Raw genomic sequence first — 22,521 nt, forward strand, 5'->3', positions numbered from 1 at the left:
CACCCCCCTCATGACTGGAACTGAGATTTTCTTGTAATGGGATTTTCCAATAATTTATATGCAGACAAAGTATAGGGCAACCTGGTCTTGCTTCACTTCATGGAAGGTGGGACCACACTAATTATGTGACAGGCTGACAGAGGAGGCAGAAGAGGGATTCTGGGTGACCTGCTAGTCTTTCTTGGTAGTGTTTCCCAGATATTTAAGGCTGGTGAAGAAGCAGGAATCACTGGAAAAGAGCAAGAAAAGTGCAGTTCAGCTGTGGAAGTTGACATGTATGCAATGCAGTGGTTCACAATAACTTTAAAAAGAGTTGGTGCTGAACGTGATTGTGCTCAATAGGCGCTATCATATGTCTTATTCAAATGGGCTGTACTAATCTATCCTTGTGGTAGGTTCTCAGCCTTCATGGGCTAAGAACAAGTGTAATCATCACTGCAGTGGTGTGGCACCCAAGCCAAGCTGGATTTCAGTGACTTTGTGTAGTGGAGGGCGCACCCCTGTCCAAATGCTCTGTGAGTCTTGTAATTAGCTTCCCACTGGCCAGTTTCCAGCGGGAGGATCTCGGCTACACACCTACTTTATGAAAATGTGGGACTCCTTCCTAGCTTGCTCCTGAGGCCATTGGCTGAGGGCAAGTGAGACTCAGTGGCATCCGAACCCGAAGCCTCCAGACTTGGGTCTGCACATAGAATGCCTGCCAATGGGTTTGGAAGCATCTGACACTGCAAGCTGAAAAGTCTGGGGTGGAGGATACTTGCTGCTTCCAGCCCCACATACGGTGTTTGAATGATTGAGCTTTGCTTAATCAAAAGGATTCAGACATGATCTGGCTAATTTGACCCAGAACATAAAACAATCCCCCCTCCCCTCTCCCCCCCCCTACCCCCCCCCAAAAAAAGTGGTAGGTTCCCACCAGCATCTTGGCTTTTTGGCTAAGATCAAGCATTTTTGGCACCAAGGGAAGGGTGTTAGGACTGGCTCTGATCCTCCTGGTACTGACCTGATATTTCCTGGTGACTCCAGGCCTGATGCCAGTTCCCTGTGGAGTGAACGCCCACCTGTTTGTTTTTTTTTAAGCCAAAAACATGGTTCCTATCAGCATGTTTCTGCTTCATAGTTGGTTCCCATGACTGAGCACATGCTGTTTTTGGCAACAGTTTAATGATAGCCAGTGTATTTAATGAGGGTTCCTTGTATGCAAATGTAAGATGAGGAGCCTTTTTCTCCATGCTATTTAAAGGTTAAAGATATATTGAAACATACTTTCCTTTTCGCCAAATGCTTTTTGGACAATAAAAATAGATAAGGAAACGTACATGTCTTTATCAATAAGTACACATCTTGTGACGCTTATCTACCTCATCCTCCTTGTCTTTTGTTCATGGTATGACTCATTTGGATTGTCAGGAACTTTGGGTAGGGATCTGAAACATTCAAACTGTCAAGTGACCTGCACAGCCATGATGATAAAATGCAACATGATAACATCCAAAGAGGTGGGACAGATCATCAGGAAGATGACCTTATGGTGGCAAAAAAAACTTGTGAGCATTGAAGTAAAGATCAAGAACCCTCCCCTCTGTAATGCATACAAAAAAAAGAAAATTACCTAACTGTGTAAGCATAGCTGAGCATAAATCAACAGCTGGAATAATTCCTTTCCCCTCAGCCTTTACCTTGAAAAGTGTCTATCTACCTTAACTTTTCCCTTATTGACATGGGATTCATATATAGACTCCTCCTCTTTTCTTCCCCTAATAGAATTAATTGTTTTCCCCAGCCCACTCTGAATCTCAGATTTCCTGTGTTCTTCCCCAGAGCTTCTGAGTCTGTTAAAATTCCTTGTCTGTTTACATCAGCCCCGATGCATACCAGAAGGCTTCAAGGTCTTCCCTCCCTAATTGACAGCCGCGGTGCCTTTTGGGGCACGCTAATGTTGTTTCAGGCTGGCAGTGGACAGAAAATAAAAGGGATCAGAACCTTTGGGAACACTAATGGTGCTGCAAGCTTGAAGCAGGTGACAGGGAAAGAAATATCACTCAACAGGAGGATAAAAGCACTTAATTTTGTTTCTTACACTGTGCACTGAGAGAGAAGCATTTGTTCTGCTTGAACTCAGTTATAACGTGGGTGATGTTACCCCTCAGTTTTAATATAGACTAGAAAAGATGTTATCAAGGAACTTAATACATGTTCTTCAATTTACTGGAAATGTAATATAATTAGCATAAGTTACTGGTTGTATTGGTTTCTGTTTTGTTTTTGTGAGTACAAAGGTATGGTGTGACAGTACTCACTAATCTTATCAACTCGGTTTCAGGTTAAAGATGTATTAAAACATACTTTCCTTTTTGCCAAATGCTTTTTGGATACTAATAATAGATTAGAAAATGCACATGTCTTTATCAATATTTACAGTGCATACTCCCTATAGAAAAGTTTTATGGGCTTCAGTCAGTGCTGGTTGCCATTTGACATCAAAGTATTTCTTTTCCCTTAACCCTGCCCTCCTTGGTTTGGATGTCAGCCATAGGACTCAGATGTCAAGCTGTGAAAAACATTCTCCCAGCAACATCATCTGGCTAAGTTGCTACTGAGTATTTCCCCATGTCATGCATGTTTTCCTTATAAGTTGCACTGAGTTTGATTTTGAAACTGCTCCCCAGACTCACCTTGTCAAGCAGGAGGGAAATACACGTTTTAAACTTCACCAGCCATCCAATTTATAGTCCTGTTTCTGCAGCTTCCTCAAAAAAAGAGACTCATTTAAATTCTTCTTTGGCAATTCCAGTTACAGTATTTGTCTAATAGACGATAACATACTTAGGGTGGAATGCTCTCCTTTATTCTTGTGTGCAACACCTTCTGATATCAAGGGGATTTCTTTACAGATTGAAGGCACTGTTTTGCTGAGAGTAGCTAAATTTAGTAGTGTATGTAGACTTCCATTTGGCTAGCGGGTCAGTTTGGGACTTTAACTCCTCTTTAACTTACACTTTAACTCCTTGAAAACTTTATGAAAGCCTTTTTTAATTTTACATGTGTGGTGGTGCTAAATTTTTCTTCATCTTTGTATCTATTGTGGTATGCAATCACATTTATTAGGTAACTAGAAACAGTGCTGAAACAGCTAGCTAGCTGTGCTGAGGTGCTGTAGCCATAAAAGAATCACTTCTGTATTTAATAATCAGTTGTAGTAATGGACTGTGAGAGCCAGAGAAGCTGTTTTGTTTTGATAGTGAAGTATTCTTCTGGCTGTTAGTCTCACCTGCAGTTTCCTCTTCTAAATTAGGACAAATAGTATTCCTAGTCCTAAAGTCATATGACAAGCAGAGGTTATAATATGTGAATATTTGTTACTTAGAAAATTTTAGCCAAAAATTTAAAAAATTGGAGTTTGGAGCCTATCTTTAGGCTTCTCTTTTTGAAAATGTTGCTTCTGTTTTCAATATTTTCTTCTCCCTCACTTCATTCATGAACATAAAGCAAGCTTACTTTTCTTTCTCTTTCTTGTTTTGCATTCATAGGTCAAGAAATGTATTCAGAATGTGCATTTGCATTGTAAATTCACTCTCTTTGCAGCAGGAAGTTCTGTTACCATATATACCATGAATAACTTGAGCTTCACTTGAGTTTGGAGACTATTTTACTAATTGAGCTAGTTGTTGATAAAGGCTGGGGACAGACATTCAAAAAGCCTGAGCCTGAATTGCTTCAATCTTTGCAGGTTAGTCTAACCTGGCTAGGCTGAATCAGTTTGTAACTGCACAGACATCCCAGAAATTCAGGCACATGCCTGCAATGGCTCAGGTTAGAAGTTGGGGGGTGCTAGAACAGCCCTCCTTTCCCATCCACGGTGTTGAGCTGGGGGGGGCATGGCCAAGATGCTCTGATTAGGAAGGGGTCCTGTTCCCCCACCATCCAGCTCAGCCTAGAATTGAGAACACAGTGTTTATCCCTTCATTAAGAAAACAACAGAGAGACATTACTGGCTACTTGTTGATTCTGCCTTTGTCCTGTCTGTCACAACATGGACCGTAGCCAGCATATGGTCTGCTAGCTAGTGCTGAAAGGTGTCTGTGTAAGGCAGAAGGGACCAGGAAATCCCTGCTTAGTAGGGAATGGGGAGGGGAGAGGGAGAAGCTAGGCAGATGCCTTCAGTCTGTGCAGAGCTCCAGAGGGAGCAGAGAGGAGGGACCAGCCCTGCTGTGGAGCAGAGAGCCGTGCCCAGCCCAGAGAGCATGTCAGGATGCTCGGGGAGTCTGGTTTAACTTAAATAAGCAATGGGTCTGGGACAGACATTGCATAAACCAGTTTTACCCAAATCGGTTAAGTCTGATACTACATTCAATCAGGTTTATCTCCAACTGGTTTCAGCCATTTTCAAGCTGGTTTATGTGCACTGAACATCTGTTCGGTTACAGGTTTAAATGCGTTTCTGATCATTTAAACCAGTTTATGCATAATCTTTGTCCCTAGCCAGAGAGGTTAAGTTAAGGGAGTATTAAGTTGTGAGAAAACCAAACATGCTATGTATCTGTATTTATTAAAATCAATTTGAATATGCCTTGTTTATTGCTAGTTGCAGATCACTAAGTCTGGGGATCTGTCCATGTGCACAAAAGATATATCTTCAATAATCTGAAGCAGTTACTGTGCTGTACTTTCTATCATGGTTCAGTACATAATTTCGTGCTGGAAAAGGGAGGTAAATTTTATAATTAAGAAAGCTACCCAGAAAGGCCAATTGGTTATTATGCATGCTTTAAATACATGTTTCTGAGGTGGAAGAAGGCTAGAAAGAGAAAATTGCACTCACTGTATCAGTGAGTTTGTAATGCAGAGATTAAATGTAAGTGTCCTTAATTAGTTTGTTGTTGGGCAAATGGTAAGGTACCCTACTTCTAATATCACATTTTAAAAGAAGAACTGTTTTGTTAGAATGGTTTCTTATTGCTGGTTCATTCATATATTCTTTTATTGCCATTTATTGCATCAGAGAAACATGCTTGAAATTGCTGTCAAAGGCAAATTTCCCATTTTAATAATCATTCTTTATACCATTTGTTTGATCTCTAACATCTAAAGTAGAGTCCTTCTCAAGCTGTGCATATTTATTCCTGAAATATATTGCACTCTATGCCCCCATGCAATGTAGTGAATATCATAACCTTCATTTTTTCTGTATCTAGAACCAAATTTTGTTTTTATCTGTGCTTGTGGCTTTTATGCCAAGGCAGCACTTAGCCCCACATTTCTGTTTTTCAGTGCTGTTTGCTTGGAGATTTCCCTGCTAGGGCATTTTTGTATGCAGTTACTTGTAAACAACTGTCCTACTTTTTCTGTATTGTTTAATGAAGTGGTGTTTAAATGTGATGGTTAGAAAACTCCCTAAATATTAAGTGCAGTCTGCTGTTTACCTCTCATTTTTGGTGATTTCTTTTTAATTCCACGGTTCCATCATACTAAGTGAATGTCCTTGTACCCTGTACCATACTACAGCTTGGAAGCCAAGACATTTGACCTTTTTCATGTCTGTGTCACCTGTTATATTTATCACTCAGCACTGTGAGCCTTGAGAGCTTGATCCAGAGTTTACCAAAGTCAGTGGAAAGACTCCCATTGATGTTACTGGGCTTTGGATCATATCCTAAGAGAGGAGCAGCTGGCACCTTATCCATGGGAGAGCGCTGTTTGTCACCTCTAAATACATATGATGATAACAATAATGACTTAAACATTCAAATCTAAGTGCTATATTTGTATCTTTCCATAAAAATACCAAATCTAAGACATTTGGTTTTTGAAATCTTTAATTTGATTTTCTTATGGAGCTGAACCTTGGCAGGCCTCAGGACAAACATGGCAAGACTTAACAGAATGAGAAAAACCTCTTCCCTAATTAGAAGATCTCTGTGCTGCTGAATGAAGAGTGATGAAGAGAAGCATGGCAATACTGTGATATTTTAAAAGCAAATTCTGCTCTCAAGCCGAGTATCATGTCTTGATACTGATAAATTGACATCCGATGGAATTTCACACTCCTGGTGGCACAGCTGTGTTGTCCCATGTCTTAAAGTACAACTTTGTCTTTACTATCCACTTTCATAAGATGTTTCTGGGAGTGGAAGTATGCAGTGATTGGTAGTCTTGCATAGGGATGTTTAATGGGCCCCAAAGCGAGTATACAAATAGGCATAAAAACAATTTTGAAGCAGTATCATAGAAAAATAGGCCCAGAAGGCATCTCATGAGATCATCTATCCCAGTGGTTTTCAAATATTGTCACTGAGATTCTGCAAAGAGATTAAGGGTAATGGTGGAGCAGGCCAGGAGGTGGTGGGCTGCCATTGCCAGTCCAGGCTGCCTGGTTCCATGTCGGCTCACATGGCCCGCAGAGCCATGGGTAGGGCCTCTACAGCAACAGAAGTGATATGAAAGGGTTCCATGTCTAGCCAACTCCATGCTCAAGAAAGGATCAACCCTATCTGGACCAAAAGACTAGATGGGAAAGTACTAGATGGGGCACTACAGCCTTTTTGGGAGCTTTGTGCTCCACGTTAGGGGTGTGCGACGCGGGCCCTATTCGATTTGGATTTGGATTCAGCCCAAATCAAAGACAGTGATTCAATTTGTTGATTCAGATCACTGTCCCTGATTCGATTCGGGTCAATCCGAATCTGAAGATTCAATGCTGGTTCGGAGAATCAGTGATTTGGACATAGACACAGCTTTAACTGTTTTTTCTACATACCTCGAGGTACCAGTGCAGCCTGTGAATGCTGCGATGCTGGGGCAGATGGAGCTTCCCACAGGAGCATGGGGTGGAGGAGGGGGGGGACCCATGTGCTTGGTGGTGAACCTGGAAGTGGACCGGATGTACTTCTGGTCCACTAGGGAGCACACTGGGGGGCTCCCCTGCACCGTCCCAGCTCGGTGATCAACTACAGGGAGAACCCGGGTGTCCCCCGCAGACCCAGGGGGCACCAGTTGGTGAGCCAGGGGGGCACAAGGGAGCCCCCCAGCATGCTCTCCGGCAGACCCAGAAGTGGATTGGAAGTGCTTCTGGTCCACTTCTGGGTCTGCTGCTGAGTGTGCTGGGGAGCCCCCCGCGCTTCTGTGGGACACTCCATGTGCCCCAACATCGCAGCACTCACAAGCTGCCTGGTACCTTGAGGTATGTAGAAAAAACATTTAAAGCTGTGTCTATGTCCGAATTTTTCTGAATCTTTCCAAATCGATTCTTAGGGTTCCGATTCGATTCGGATTTGGAGATTTGGCCACTAAATCAGGGACTGAAGCTTCACGCAGCCCTAGTCCACATGGGTTCCTGAGCACTCTCCAGGTTTCAGTGTAGTCATGCTGCCAGGGAATCCACAAATGGCTGCCTCTTTGAAATCCTGCTTATGGGAACTTCCCCAGACAACCTTTTGTTGTATTTCTTGCAAGATTTGGAAGTAGAGAAGGTGTAGTGCAACCTTCTCATTCCAAGCCTTCAAGACACATCCATGTGCAGGCTGGATTGACTCAGTTTGGGTGGGGAGGTAGGCTCTAGGACCTAGCTGTTGTTGCCACTACTTTTCCTAGCAGTGGCACAGGAAAAATGCCCACTACCAATATTTTTCCCTGCAGCAGCAGGGGAAAGCAACTGCTGCTGAAGCCCTCCACTGCTGAATGCCACAAAAGCCCTATGTCCACAGGCCAGATTAAATGGTTTCATGGACCAGATGTGGCCCAGGTGCTGTAGGTTGTCAACTCCTGCCTTAGAGTAGTGGTTCTTAAGTACCTCTTGTGCTTCAAGATACATCTCAGATAATGCCAGCTCCTAACTTTCACTCATTTCTTGGCCATGGAAAAATAACAGAGCAATTGTCTGCTGCAAAGAATTCAGAAATACCACAGCAGATCAGAATTGTTGTGATACTACCAACTCCTTTTTTTAAATCTTGTGAACTGTGTGTAGGCATTTGCACACCTAATGGTGCTGCTGTTGTATAGCACCCTTAAAAGGATCTAAAGGCAGCTCAGGACATTAGTTTCATGTTCTTTTCCCCTTTTTGCAGATCATTGGAATTGTATATAATGTTTATAATTATATATATTTATAATTATATATAATGTTTCACCAGGATGTAAATATATGTGTATATATTTCATAACATTATATTGATACCTCTGGGATGTATGTTATTTCATATGCACCATTTCCTTATAGTATCACATTAGTATTTTTCATTGATATTTTTACTACTACTGCCTGGATCCTTTTCATGTTGCAATATTAATACTGTTACTTATGTTTTAAGTATAATGACAGAGCCGGTAGACCACAATTATACAGTCTTTATCCATATGGTTTCCCAGAACTACTTTAACCGTGCTTGCAGGGCAAACATTCAGATAGGATAAAGGAAGACTTCCTGCCAAACAGCATTAAATACTGCTACTTGAATAGAACTAAGTGGTAGCTAGGCTTTTATAATACAAATATCGGGAGCTGAGGTCCTACAGATATCATGCTGCATACTCCTTTTGATTTATTTTGGTGCAGCACCATGAATTACACATGCCCCCGGAGGCTGGTGGGGCACTGTGATCACCCGCAGGTGGCATCAGTGAGGCCAGCAGCCGGGGCATGGTGGTGGCAATCAGGGACCTCCCATAGGTGGCCGTGGTGGTGTCAGTGGCAAGGGGTGGGGTTGGCAAGTGGCGACTGCCCACAGGCACTGCTGGCAGTGTCAGCGGCACTTCTGTCAGGGGGTGCACCACCAACTTCAGGGGGTGCACGTGCACCTGCGTAGATCCCCGACATGTCGCCAGTGTGCAACACTTTCTATTATCATTTGTGTTTCTGAACTAGTTATGCTGAATGTTACCGGATACTATTAATGCATCTCAATCTTAATATAATTTTTTGTTGGAGAATGCTATTTTCAGTTAGCAGATGAACTGTTCACAGTCAATCAGTAATTTGTGCTGTGTTGTGGAGTGTGGGAATAGGTGTGGCTGGCTGCATTGCTTTGGAATTTTGGAGTTTTGTATAGGGGTTTTGAACCTTTTTGGGTCAGTGTACCCTCGGTGGCCAGACGAGTCTGCCAGCGGCCAGGCAACTGGGGCAAGGGGGAGATCCCCCCACAGTGGCTGATTGGCAACTGGGGGTGGGGGTCCCCAAGCAGCCAGCTGAGGAATGGGGGGTGGGAGACTGGTGGAAGTGCCTGCGGTGTGGCAGTGGTGGAAGTGCTGGCAGAGGCGCACACACTGCTGAGTCCCCCCTGAGGCCATCTCAAGGCCCAGGATAACATACTCATTTAATAAAAAAAATAAAAAAATATATAGTGTAAAGTAGCCATCAGCTGTTAGCCACTCTGTTGCCCTTCTTTCTTATGGAAATTACTATAATTGTATTGATAGCATCTTTGTCACTATCTTATGTCTTAGAAGTAATAGTCATATATATATATTGACTACAACCAGCACCTGATGCTTTAGAAGGCAGCTGTCCCCTTCCTTTCCTAATAAGCCTAATCTTAGTGTACAGTTAGGTTTGCAGTGCTGTAGACAGTGCATGTGTGTGGGAGAAAATTCCTTCCTGTACTCCACTGATCATTTTATAGTCTGAAGCAAGAAGGCTCTTTGTTAAAAAGAAGATGGGAAAGCTGTGATGGAATATTTAAAAAATCCATATAAAGGGAATGGAAAAAAGTAGAAGTTAATGGCAATGATTTTAAGTTACAAATTTAAAGATTTAGACAACTGAGTAGGGAGGCTAAATCAATCAATAAAATGCCAACAACAAAAAATGGTTAAAGACCGTAAAAAACCTTTAAAAATATTAGCAACAAAAAAGTCAGGCACAAGTCCATTGCTAAATGCAGATGGTAAAATTATAGCAGTACTGAAAAGGAAATAATGTTCAATGGATACATCTGTTCTGTTTTGCTTTGTTTTTTTAGATGAATGAATGAATGAAGCATGAGGGTATATAGATATAAAATGCTTCCACGTGATGTTGTGGCTCTCATCTGTTCCATAGGAGGATGTAAGGTAGCATCTGCGAAATCTAAACATTTTCAAAGCAACAGGTCTGGATAACTTGGGAGTTAGCTGAAGAGGTTTTTGAACCTTTGATACTGACTTTTAACAAATATTGGAAAACTGGGGAAGTCCAAAGGACTGGAAGACTGCCAGTGGAATTCCAAGATTTAAAACATGCTGAGGGGAAGAACTGGAAGCTATAGACCTGTTATTCTGATGTCAGTCTTAGGCAAAATAGTTAAATGGTCAGTTTGAGCTACACATATAATTCAGGCAGTGAAAATGATATTATGGAAAGCAAGTCTTGTCAAACTGGCCTGTCACCTCTTTGTGACAGCATTACAAATCTGGTTTATAATGGCTGTATTAATATTCTATTAATCATTTGTGGATGTTTGCAAGGTACTTGACACAGGCATCTCACTTCTTGATTAGAAGACTTAGATTATATATGTAATTAAGAGAGCACACATTTGACAGATCTCACTAAGAGAAAAACTAACTCACTGAGCGGTCTCGAACTGTTGTTATAATGGTGAAACATCAGTGAGTGGGACTGTTAACTGGGAGAATCCCTGAGGTCTTTGTCCAAAAGCTATAAAATAATTTTAATAAAGCTGTAGGTGGTGGCATAAAATATTTCCTGGTTAAGTTTGTAGATAACTGAAAAACTGATAGGATTGTAAATAGTAAGGAAGATAGGTTACTGTTACAGTATAGCCTGAATCATGTGGTTAAATGGTCAGGTTAAAAAATAATATTTTCATACAGCTAAATATGACTGGAAGGGGCCCTGGTTCAATTAATCCTGTCCCCTGCAGTTGCATCTTGCAGTCTTTCATAAATTTGCCAAACTCCATCTTGTAACCAACTGGATTTCTTGCCTTCACTGTTCATATTGGAAAGCTGTTCTGAGAACTCCTCTGATAGAAATTTTTTTCTAGTTGCCAGTCTAAATTTATTCATGCCCAGTTTATGCCCATTTGTTCTCTTACCAACATTATCTGTTAGCTTAAAGAGCTCTTCTCCCTCCCTGTTTCCCTTTTTATTTATGAAGAGCAAACATGCTCCTTTAGCTAGCTAAACAAACCAAGCTCCTGTAGTCTCATCTTGTAAGGTAGACTCTTCATTCCTTCAGTTATCCTAGCAAGAGGTCCCTTCCAACCCTAATGTCTATGAATCTATGAAACTGAACATAGTATTACAGTCGAGGTCTCACCAGTTCATTGTGCATTAGCATTAATGGAAATACCTTGCCTGATCTGTGGTATGATTGTATTTGGCTCTTTATGCCTGCATCACACTGGTGGATCACAGACCTCTTGTGACCAGCTGGCACCCAAATATTTGTTATCTTGATTCTCAACAGAAAAGCTTTCATATTACAGCAGAAATGTCTGTTATTAGTTTAAGTTGCATGACCTTGGACTTTATACTATTAAATTTCATCCTATTTCTTTTACCATATTTACTCAAACCGATGACAACCATGAATTTAAGATGACCCTCCAAAAATTAGATTCTGTACATGGAAAATTATAAGCAGAGTTCAGTTCTGGCCACTCATGTTCAAGAAACGTTAAAGGGGGGGACCTCATCTTAGAATTGCGTAAATATGGGCCTTCAGTTCTTCAGGTCATCCAATTCATCCAATATATTCTGATCTTCCTTAGTGTGAGACTTCCTCTCAAATTTGCATCATTAGCAAATTTCATTAGCATACACCTTTTTATGGCAGTGAAAATAAATGCAAACAATACACCAGTGAAAATGAGTGTAAAGCAGTAAATGTGACAACAGAAAATACATGCTATACATACATGAAGGGAGATTGTGCATTGGTAAACTCAGAAAAGGACTTGAGTATAATCATAGATAACTAGTTCAACATCTACTGTCAATATATTTATGTGGCTAAAAGGACTAATGTGATTTTTGGAAGTACAGATAGGAGAATATGATGTAGAAAAATAGGAATGTGATCTTGCCTGGAATTGATGAGGATTGATAAGAGCTATTGTAGAATACCATGTCCAAATCTAGTAGTCACATTTCCAGAAGGATGTGAAAATACTGGAGTTCAGAGTGTAAAGGAGATGTACAAAAATTAATCTAGGTTTGGAAAATACATCTGATAGTGTGATGCTTAAGGAGCTCAAACTATTTAGCTTATTGAAACACTGTGTATGGATACCTCCACCTGATAAAACATCTGATAGATGAAGTCTTTTTGAACTTTTAATGGTATAACAAGATCATATGGCTGGATGCTGAAGCTGGACAAATTCAACCTTGAAATAGGGCACAGTTTAGAAGCTGTGAGGGAATTTAAGCTTTGAAGTAGCTTTCTAATGTAGGAGTGTTGCAAAATGAGAATCACTTGAACTTTAAGACAAAATCAGATATCCAAGACTTGCTTTGATTCAGCTTCTGAGAGAATTCTTCACCTGTGGATATGGGATAGCCCCTTCTGGCCCTACAATCTGCGGTGTCTTTATACTCCCTTCAACCTATCTTCTCCTGCCTAGAAACAAAGCGATGAGGATGCTGTTGGGGTGCCCTAGACCATGCCTTTTGAGCACACAGGCCTGGGGTATGGTGCTAGGGGCATCACTAGGGTATCCTCAGGCCTCATTTCTGGGGTTAATGTGCAAAGCAGGCACAGGTGGATAGGGCTTATAGCCAGGGCAGAGAGCCCATTCTCTGCCCAAGGTGGGGGATACCTTGCAAATCTATTACCCATGACTTTTATCAGTTACTCTTTCCTCAACAGTCATATGATTATTCAAACTAAGTCTGTGCTTATACATAGATTTTTTTCAATATTTGAACTTGAGCCAAAACATTCTGAATAATTTTCTTGCCTCTCTCCCTTGTCATTGTATTGGATGTGACACTATCCCTGTAGGTGGCTTTGGAACGTGGAACTGGCAGGTGCCCCCGGTCAGAGGGGCAGTGGCTGGAGACAGGATTCCAGCAGAATGCAGCTGATGTTCAAAGTAAAGATTTATTTACAAAACATTCTTAGAAGAGGACTTTGAAAGCTGAGAATATAAGTCCAGCTAAGAAAGCCAGGAAAGCGATACATTATATTTATGATCTGTCTGTGCCTATGCAAAGTAAACATTAGCGCAAGGTCAGCAGTGGTGCGTTCCAAAGTGGGATTTTCAGGCTTTGTCTTTGCTGGAGCACATGCCTGAACAAGATTTGTGTATGGAATATGTCCTATGGTTCAAAACCTTTTATTTTTCCTTCTGCAGGCAAAATTCTCCCTGAGTTATAAGACCAGTTCTTATCTGACTAGATAACACACACACATTTTCTCTCCAGTAATTGAAGATAAATCCTCTCTTGGATGTATATACATCAGTTACCTGATTAAAACTCCCTAGAATGGGCCTCCTGTCCTCTCCTGTTTCTGGGTAGTTCAGATATTTCACTTCTCCTTGCCAATGAATGGCCAGGAAGGTTAAGAGAAACCTGTATACAAAGAAATACCCTGTCATGGTCAGATTTACCTTTAAAAAAAAAAAAGAAATGTTCTAAAGAAACACTGCATTGGCAGTGAGTACTTCCAAACCTTTTGAACAGCCTGGTCAGCTGAGCATATGTATGAGATGAAAGTTGGCTCTACCAGTGTGATGTGCAGCCAAGTTTCAGTCTTTCTAGTGCACCAAACATTCCGCTGAGGTTTCCTAGTGCTGTTTTGCAGGGAATTCAGCTTCATTTTAAAATGAAGACTTCAATTATACATGTGGAGGAGGCATGATTGCCTCCACAGGTGGTGGGTAGGTGATTTGGGAAGTGCAGTTGAGCAACACTTTTTCCAGTGTGTGTTGCTTTGCCTTTCATTCTTTTGATGGGATGATCAGCTGCAAGCCAATTGGCAGAAAGATACCGTAACACAGCTGAGGTTATCTAGCCCCTGATGATGGACAGTGTTGTTGCATGTACAGCTGCTCCTTTCGGTGATAGTGTACATTTTGATCCTTCAAAAGACAGCAGCCAAAGGTACATTTGATACTTGCATGCATGGAAAAGGATCTCTGGCAGCATGGAGTAGGTTCAGAAAATGCATAGAGGTAAATGTTTCCACACTAATGGGTAGACTGTAAATTAGCACACAAGTTTTAGGTGTATACCTAGTTAAATAGAACAAACAGTTGCAAGAAGAAAAAGTACAATAAAACCATTCACTTCCTGCAGCTGAGCTAAAACTCTGACTTGATTATTATTGGTATATCTAAAGTTCACAAATGATGAAACTAGAGAAGACTTATTGTTCTTACTGCCAAGTTCACTTTGTTCTCTTGATAAATGTCATGTCACAATGCAAACTGTAGTGCTTAAACAAATTAATTTAATAGGGATATGGATGTAAGAGTGATATCAGAGGCCTTTTTAGCTGTCTTTTTCTCCAGATTTTCCTATATTAATCTCTATTCTTATGTCTTAGGTTTGTTGTTGGTGTTACACATATAAGGGGTTTTTTTTAATGTTTTAATTCTTAAAGTTAAAATGTGTGTGTTTGAAACTAAAATCTTCACAAGTTTTCATCTTGAGATATTTAACAGTAGGTTTTCTTTATTCAAATATTTTTTGCATACACTTTGTTCTAAAAAATGGCAGGTTAAGGTTTACAGAACCTGTATAGTGAGTGAAATTTGGCACTGGGGGGGTGGGGGGCAGTAAATAGCATCTACCTTCTTAACACACCCAGAGGGAGAGAACATTTCTGGAAAGAGCTAAAGGAATTGCTGAAATAAGGATTATTTCTGCAGAACAGAGTCAGGGTCTGGTAGATAACTTCTGTATGGTCATTGGGTTTACACTTGGAAAAGAACACTGGTGAGACCTGCGGACTAATTAACAGATGAAACCGGTATTGATCTTGGAGGAAATTGCCTTCATTCACCTTGTATTAAATTATGAAGTTTATATGCATAAGGATAAAAAGCAAGAAAATGTACTGTAGGGCAGAATCTTGAATTCGCAGAGGGTTGACCTATAAGGCTGAATTAGGTCTTTTCCCTGTTTCTTTATCTTAGAATGAACTAACTCGAGGTGGGAAATGCAAGATTGTCAAAGGGAGACGCACATCCAAAATAAAACTTGTTCTCTGTAGCAGTCCAATATATTAGACTGGAATAGGCCATATGCAAACACTGTAGCCCTTGAAGCTAAATCCCAAGGTAGATTTGGCTCTGTTTCTGGCTCACTGCTGTTGCTAGAAGCTGGCAAAAGCCCCACAGAACTAAGCTGAGCTGTTGACTGTTACTTACAGGCTAGAATTAAGGTTCTTATTCAGCTGTCCAAGGAGTACTGCATTTTCCTAGTTTTAGATGTCGTCTTAGTTTCCTAAGTAAGGTGTCTTAGTCTCCTGTTCAACCAAGTAAGGCTGCTGAGGCTAGTTCTGCCTACAGTGGGGAGGGAATGGTGACTCTTGCAATACCCACTTATTTATGAGGTTGAGTAAAGACGCATTAGAGGATGTATCCACCAGCCAGGATAACTGGCTGGGTTTATAAGGAAAAGAAGTAGCTTTGCAAAAAAAGATAAAAATACCTTTCCTTTTAGGGAAGAAATTGTGACCAAAATTCTCTGATCTGCCTCTGGGGTGATACCTGTCACCCTTTGCTCAAGTAGATTGACCGTGCCCTTACTATCCCTTTTTATTTTCTTTCTGCCTTTCTTTTCTGGCCCATCCTTGCTACAGGATCAGACTAGACTGTAGAAAGAACAATAAATTGGATGCAGGTGGACAGCGGTTACATAAATTTAATTGTGCAGTTACTCAGTTGGGTACAAGCACATCTTTGTGTGCCATGTTATAGCAGGTGATAAGGAGTTTTATTCTAGAAGATAATGAAAAGGGAGCTCCTAGTGCAAATGAATGCTGAGCTTTTATTCACCCATGGGAAAGAACAAACAAATGACTCAGTTCTCTGGGACAGGTGGCTATTTCAGTGAGATAGTGGTTCAGGTCTTTTTATGTAATATAGTCTTCAAAAGTCACTTCTTATGGATATCACAGTATATGAGAGTATTCAAGATGGATTTAAATTACAATATATGAAGTTTGTCTTAGCTGTATCCCATTTTATTTTGCATTCTTTTGTTAGGAGGTTTATAGTGTTTGTATGGCTTGGAATATAATAAGATGTCTGAATCTCTGAGATTAATGTTAATGATAAATGACAAGAGTGAGCTAATGCAAGCTAATGTCCCCAGGCTGATGTGGTTTAAACACAAATACTGTTCAAATGAGGCAGAAGTTTTAGAGCCAGGTGCTACACAGCCACATGCTGGAAGTGAGTGACCACCTGTACAATATTGATCGCTTTAAAAGAACAATCATTTGTCTTGAAGCATCTTTATTAGCTTTCAGTAAAGAGGAAAAAAAAGCTGAATTTCATGCATAAGGGAGTGTGTGTAGTTTCAAAGAACCTAGTGAATCAATATTCTAGATCAGTTCTTGTCTCATGTTGCAGATATTTATAGAAAGAGAACAGACTGGAGGTACTCAGCAAAATAACAGGGAAAAATATAACACAGAGGATTTCAATCTTACCCTTCTCCATCACAGAGTCAAAAACACCCTGCCAAAATCCTTTGGCAACTATAGATCCAATATATAATGTAACAAATAGTTACATTTAACAATATTTGTAGTATTATTAAAAATGAATAATGTTTGTCTACATTGATGCTCTATTATTTAGATAAATGTAAGTACAACTCTCCAAATGACTCATTCTAACTATCTGGCATGTTCACTGAATTGCACAATTTCAAAGTGTACTCAGGCCATCCTCTAATAAAGAGAGTAAGTATTAGTTTGGAGAAAAAATGATGGCTGAAACAGGGACATATCAATCAAACATTCTCCTTCTGGTCAGCTGTGGCCAAAGAGTTCATGCTCTTTGTCTTGAAGGCTCATCCATCATTTTGGTATGGATAAGTTGCAATAACAGGATAGGGACCTGCCTACTAATTCCTACACTTAATCAGGATTATATTTATACAGACAGTAAATGAACAGACATAGTTTGTATAGATTGTGACTATCTATCTGTATATGATTATAGAATCATAGAATCAAATGGGTGTTTTTACATATGCTCCAGGGTGGAGGCAGAGCACTTTAATTCAAGCAGCTCACAGAGCTCTAATTAAAGTGCATGCAGTGCCTGCAGCATCATATGTATTCAGCATCCCACACTTCAAAATGGCAACAGAGGTGCTTTAGATAAAGCTTGTTTGACGTTTAAGTCTGCTCTGACACGTGCTAATTATTATGCATCAGAGCAGCTGTCTAGCACATATATAGATGCCCCAAAAATGAGGGTTGGAAGGGACCTCAGGAGGTCATATAGTCCAACCCCCTGCTCAAAGCAGAACCAGCCCCAGCTAGATCATTCCAGCCAGGTCTTTGTCAAGCTGGGCCTTAAAAATCTCCAAGGATGGAGATTCTACCACCTCTCTAGGTAACCCATTCCAGGGCTTCACCACCCTCCTAGCAAGAGGGTTTTTCCTAATATCCAATCTAAACTTCCCTTGCTGGAATGAACTTGAGACCGTTGCTCCTTGTTCTGTCATCTGCCACCACTGAGAACAGATAATAAGTTTGTAAGTTTATGATTATATAGATAAGTCTCTTCTTATTTTAATATAATTCACATTTTTTGTTACAATATTCCTTCACATTCCAAATAAAAGGGTTTTCAGCAGTTGTCTATAAACTACCAAAGAACTACAGAAACAGCTATCTGCAATGGCATTTTATAGCCCTAGGGTATCCAGTTACCTGTTTGTATCCACAAAATGGTGCTCTTGTTGGGTGTATGGGAGACCCTGTAGAGAACAAGAGCCTTGTCAAGTGTCAGTGGAAAGTCTGCATATTTCTGACAACACTGTTGATTGGGTTTAGTGGAATCCAAAGGCTGGGGTTTTCTGCTGTGTTCATTTTCCTTATTATCTAGCGAGTCTTGTGTTTCATTTTTTGTCTTGTTTTCAGATGACACTGGATGTCCTAGCAGCCAATCAGTATCCCCAGTTAAGACTCCTTCTGATGCTGGAAACAGTCCAGTTGGTTTTTGTACTGGCAGTGATGGAGACTATAACAGAAAGAAATTTAATGCTGGGACTATGAGTGAAGGAAACCCACAATTAGCTCGATATAAGAAAGAAACAAAGGCAAGCCTTGTAAAACCAGGTAAGTACATTTTCAACTATTTAATGTTGTTAACCTCTGTACTTAGTGTATAAAAGATCAAGAAAATTGTGTTTACCTGGGGTCACAGCTCAGTTAGTGAACAAGAATAACCTCACCCTTTCCATGTGATCATCTGTGGGATTTAAAGACTAGTGGCTTCCTGGTGCAGATACAATAATCTGAGATCTTTATATAAATTTTTAGCCTAAGTGTGATGTAAAGTATGAACTGAAGTGGATTTTTCCCTTGTTGTGGAAATCTCAACTAGTTTGTCATTTTTCCCTGTTACATATTCAATAAATGAGGGGTACATGCTGTTTTTGATAGATGAAGTCATTTGGAGTAGACTTTCTATGGCATTTATGTGCCTGTCTAGATTCCTGTTTTCATAACTCAGCCTTTTACTGTGTGGACCTGAGTGCATGGAACATTAGTGAGAACTTCAGGCATAAATCCAACAGGATAATTTGGCTATTTTTTTGTTTTTAGACACTAATGTAATAAAACCCAAAATGTGAGTTTCATTAAATGTGAACTGTTTGGACTACATGGTCCTTGGTGCAAAGATTACGTAAGGTACGTAAGTGAAATTGGGGTTGGGAAGTGTTCCAGCCTCCTTTCTTAATTGATTTTATGCAGTTGCTTTTTTAAAAGTTGTTTTTAATCTTCTCCAATTGTTCTAATCAGTATTGTATGAAATAGGCAGAGTTCAGTATAATTGCTGGTATGATCAACTGAAATGTTTTCTCAGTAATGTTACACAGTAATGAGTAGTACTGCTGAGTCAGTAGAGCGGGACTGTGCTTTCTGAATGACTAGCATAGTTTTAGAGATCACTGTGTTAACTAAGGGTATGTCACTCATATGAGGAGTAAAACTGAGGTCTCTGATCATTTGGTCATTAAATTTTTTTTCAAAGTTCCTGACCCTGTATGCTCAGAGCCAATTAGAGCTTTGACATTAATTTCTATAAGCATAGGATCAAGCCCTAGCATTGAGGTGTTTGCTGAACATACTACTCAAATGCCAGTTTAAATTCTACCCCCAAATTCCAATTCGAGTAGTCCAGGGGAAGTTTTCCTTCTTAAGCCATTGCACTGATGTGCTGTTAAATAGATAAAATGCTACAATCTGAAAGTGGATTTTAGTAGTAGTAGCGTGGGTTGAGTTTAATCACAGTTGTAATAATAGAGGCCACCACCCCAAAATATGTACCTGTAGAATTTGCCATGTAGATTGAATGGTTCCTGGGGGACTGACATCAAATAGAAGGGATAGCACAGGGGTGGTGAACATGTGTGTGTACGTGGTTTTGAGGGGAACAGAAGTAAACATCAGAACGCTGGACAGGAAAGCTAGGGACACAAGAGCTGGGACCTTGGCCCTCAGAAAAGCAAGTGTGTACTGGAAAAAGGACATGGCACTGTGAGCAGTGCTGTTGTCTTTTGTTGCCTCATTTTTGTTATGGTTATAGAAATAGCATTTTGAACTTTCTTTGCAAATGAAGAAAGATGTATCAAAATCTGTGATCAGATCCTGTAACAACCTGTAAGTTCCTAATTTTTTTACTAGGTGTTTCAGTTAAAAAGGGTAATAATATAATCAATATATGGCATAAGTGATTTGGAATAGTCATCTCAAACATAGGTCATTGAAGCCTAGTTAGGTCTTTTATTTTGTTTATGCACAATTATTAACATAAAATATTGTGGGAACGATTTCAATGAGTTGAAAGAAAAAGCTGTTTTGGGTGTTTTTTGTGTGTCAACCAGTGACCTTCAGATCTTGAGTTAAATAGTATATGCCTATGAAAGAGAGGAAATTTATACCTCTAAAACTGCTTTCCTGTGTTTTTAAGGTCCTCTGCCTTGTAATCTACTAGAGCTGGAGACAACTGCATATTCCTATTTTAAAAGGGAATGTCTGAGTTTGTAATGCTTTAAGGTTTCTGTTTTTAGGTCTTGGCTCAGGAAATATTGAACCTTAAACTATACATTTTTCCAAGACTAAACACCATCTGTACTGTATCTTCATGGACCAATGTACCTTTTGGAAAAGAATTTAAATACAAAACATATATTTGTTTGAGGCAGAGGCATAACAACACAACCAAGCACGTCGGGCAGCTACAACGCACAGGGGCAACAGCAACCTCCAACGCTGCCAGGTCATTAGCCCAAGTCATCCTGTCTTAGTTACATTATTGGTTTGAGAGGTGTTTCTATTTAAAGTGACTAAGTAGGATGGCTGAAGGAGTGAAGTCTAGTGAGTACAGCACAGAAGTCAATCAGAGCTGACTGATAAATGTGCTGTATAGCATGGATATCACCACCTATTTATATGCGGGTAGGGATGGACTGTGCAGTATTTGTAAAGCACTCTGGAATTCTTTTTTTGATAAAGAATCCTATGTACATGAAAGAGATTATTATCATTTTTGTCATGTTAACAGATGTCATTGTTTTAAATTATTCCATTTAAATTATTCTATGACAAGAAGATAGTAACCTCATATTAATGATTAGAAAGGGACTTCTTTTAGATTGCTGGTATTATGTCAAGTCTATGTGGATTGGTTTTCTTTGGATTTTTAAAAGAACCACACTTTCTTTTTAATAGAAGTATTATTTTGGATAACCGAAGCACAAGTTCTGTCGACATTCACATACTCACCCATTCATTCTAGGAAACACAATGATGCCATTGTTTATAAATGCCTCTTAACATTTCCTGTTCTGATTGCCAATATCAGCCATAGATCAGTCAGCAACAGATATTCTTTCATTAAAGTCAGTAAACTTTTTCTATTAAGCTCAGGCACATCAGCTGTTGTGATGTGTGAGAAGTACTTATGGACACATTTGATTCTTACCAAAAGTGCGTCAAAGATCCCCCTGCCAACCATCACACCCTTCCTGGTGGAATAATAAAAATCAGTTCCTGGTTGGCCAGGAAGGATAGTCTTGAAATGGAAAGAGCGATGGGGAATAGCTGGGTGTTATCCTCTTCCTTCTGGTAGTATGGTCTTACAGGATGCCTTTTTTAAAATTCATCTCTCCTGGTGAGATCCACTTATTTTTTTAAGACCTGTATGGGCAAGTGTTTCTGCTAACTCTCACACTCTAGATCCCTGTACAAAGATCTTTCAGCCTGATTTAACAAAACATATGTTAAAAAACAGTGGGAGGGAAGTGGGAGTAAGTACAGGAGTAACAGCTCTAAATCTATTCCAGTATTTAAGATATTTTATAAGTACAGTTTATACAACTTAACCTGTCATTTATTTTTATTTATTTATATAAAGCAATTAATGTGCCCCAATCCTAATAAAAACTACTGGTTTTATGTAGGATTTAATAGGATTTCTACAGAGGTAGCCTAAAACTGACTGCTTACCAGGGGCTACAAATAAAGAGCTAAAACTATCCTGCACACTGCCTCAGTTTACAGATCAAGCATGCAGTGCTTCTCTGTAATTATATATCAATGTATCCCTTCTGAATGCTACTTTATTGGCAATTTGTCCCTTTCAGCATTGTTTGCTTGGAACATGCTGTATCCCAGAAGCAACACTCACACAAATATTTAGATAATTTTGGAAATGTCAGTGTAGGATAGCTTTAGACTAAGCCTTTGGGACTTTGTCAGCTTGTTCCCAGGCTACTGTCCAATACTTTTTTGTTATGCTGCTATCTGTTCATCTCATCTGTATTTTCTCCCTTTTAAAGAATTAGCATTCCCTCCCCCTTACAGCATAAGATGTGAGCATGTTGTATTAAGCCATCTCTGGCTTTTGAAGTAATAAAAAATGCAAGCCGTAAGAGTCATTCATAATGTATGTTGTCTGCCTAGTGAACCACACTTAATTTTGCAGGACATTATTGCTGTCTCTTGATAAACCCATGACTGGAAGTTTTATAAACTTAGAAATGTTACTCGTTCATCATATTTTAATGTATTGATCATGCATTAAATTTGAAACACAGTTGTGTTTTTACAAATGTCTTTCAAAGCCAGTTTAAAAAGAGGCCATCAACAGCAGCTCATACACAAAAGAAATCAGACAATATGCAGGTAGCAACATGCAGCCCAGGGATGGACCTGGCATGCAACATTAGACTCGGCCTCCGGGAACTGCCCACAGGCCCCACGTGGCAGTGGGGCTGACAGCAGGCTTAGCTCCCTAGATGCTGCTACTTGGCTTCTGCAATTAATATTTTTTTCTTCATTCTGTCTCTTAAAAGCAAGGTGGATACTATATATGGGAG

General features: G+C 40.0%; 1 protein-coding gene across 1 annotated transcript in view; it reads left to right on the forward strand.

The window, feature by feature from the left end:
• SYBU (syntabulin) overlaps positions 1-22,521 on the forward strand; it is a 58,273-nt gene that overhangs the window by 2,717 nt on the left and 33,035 nt on the right. Inside the window, exon 3 of the mRNA XM_014611612.3 lies at positions 18,056-18,253. Coding sequence (XP_014467098.1) covers positions 18,056-18,253 — 198 coding nt within the window. The remainder of the gene's footprint in view (positions 1-18,055; positions 18,254-22,521) is intronic.

The sequence above is a fragment of the Alligator mississippiensis genome, chromosome 3 (genome assembly GCF_030867095.1).
Source record: "Alligator mississippiensis isolate rAllMis1 chromosome 3, rAllMis1, whole genome shotgun sequence".
Taxonomy (NCBI): domain Eukaryota; kingdom Metazoa; phylum Chordata; order Crocodylia; family Alligatoridae; genus Alligator; species Alligator mississippiensis.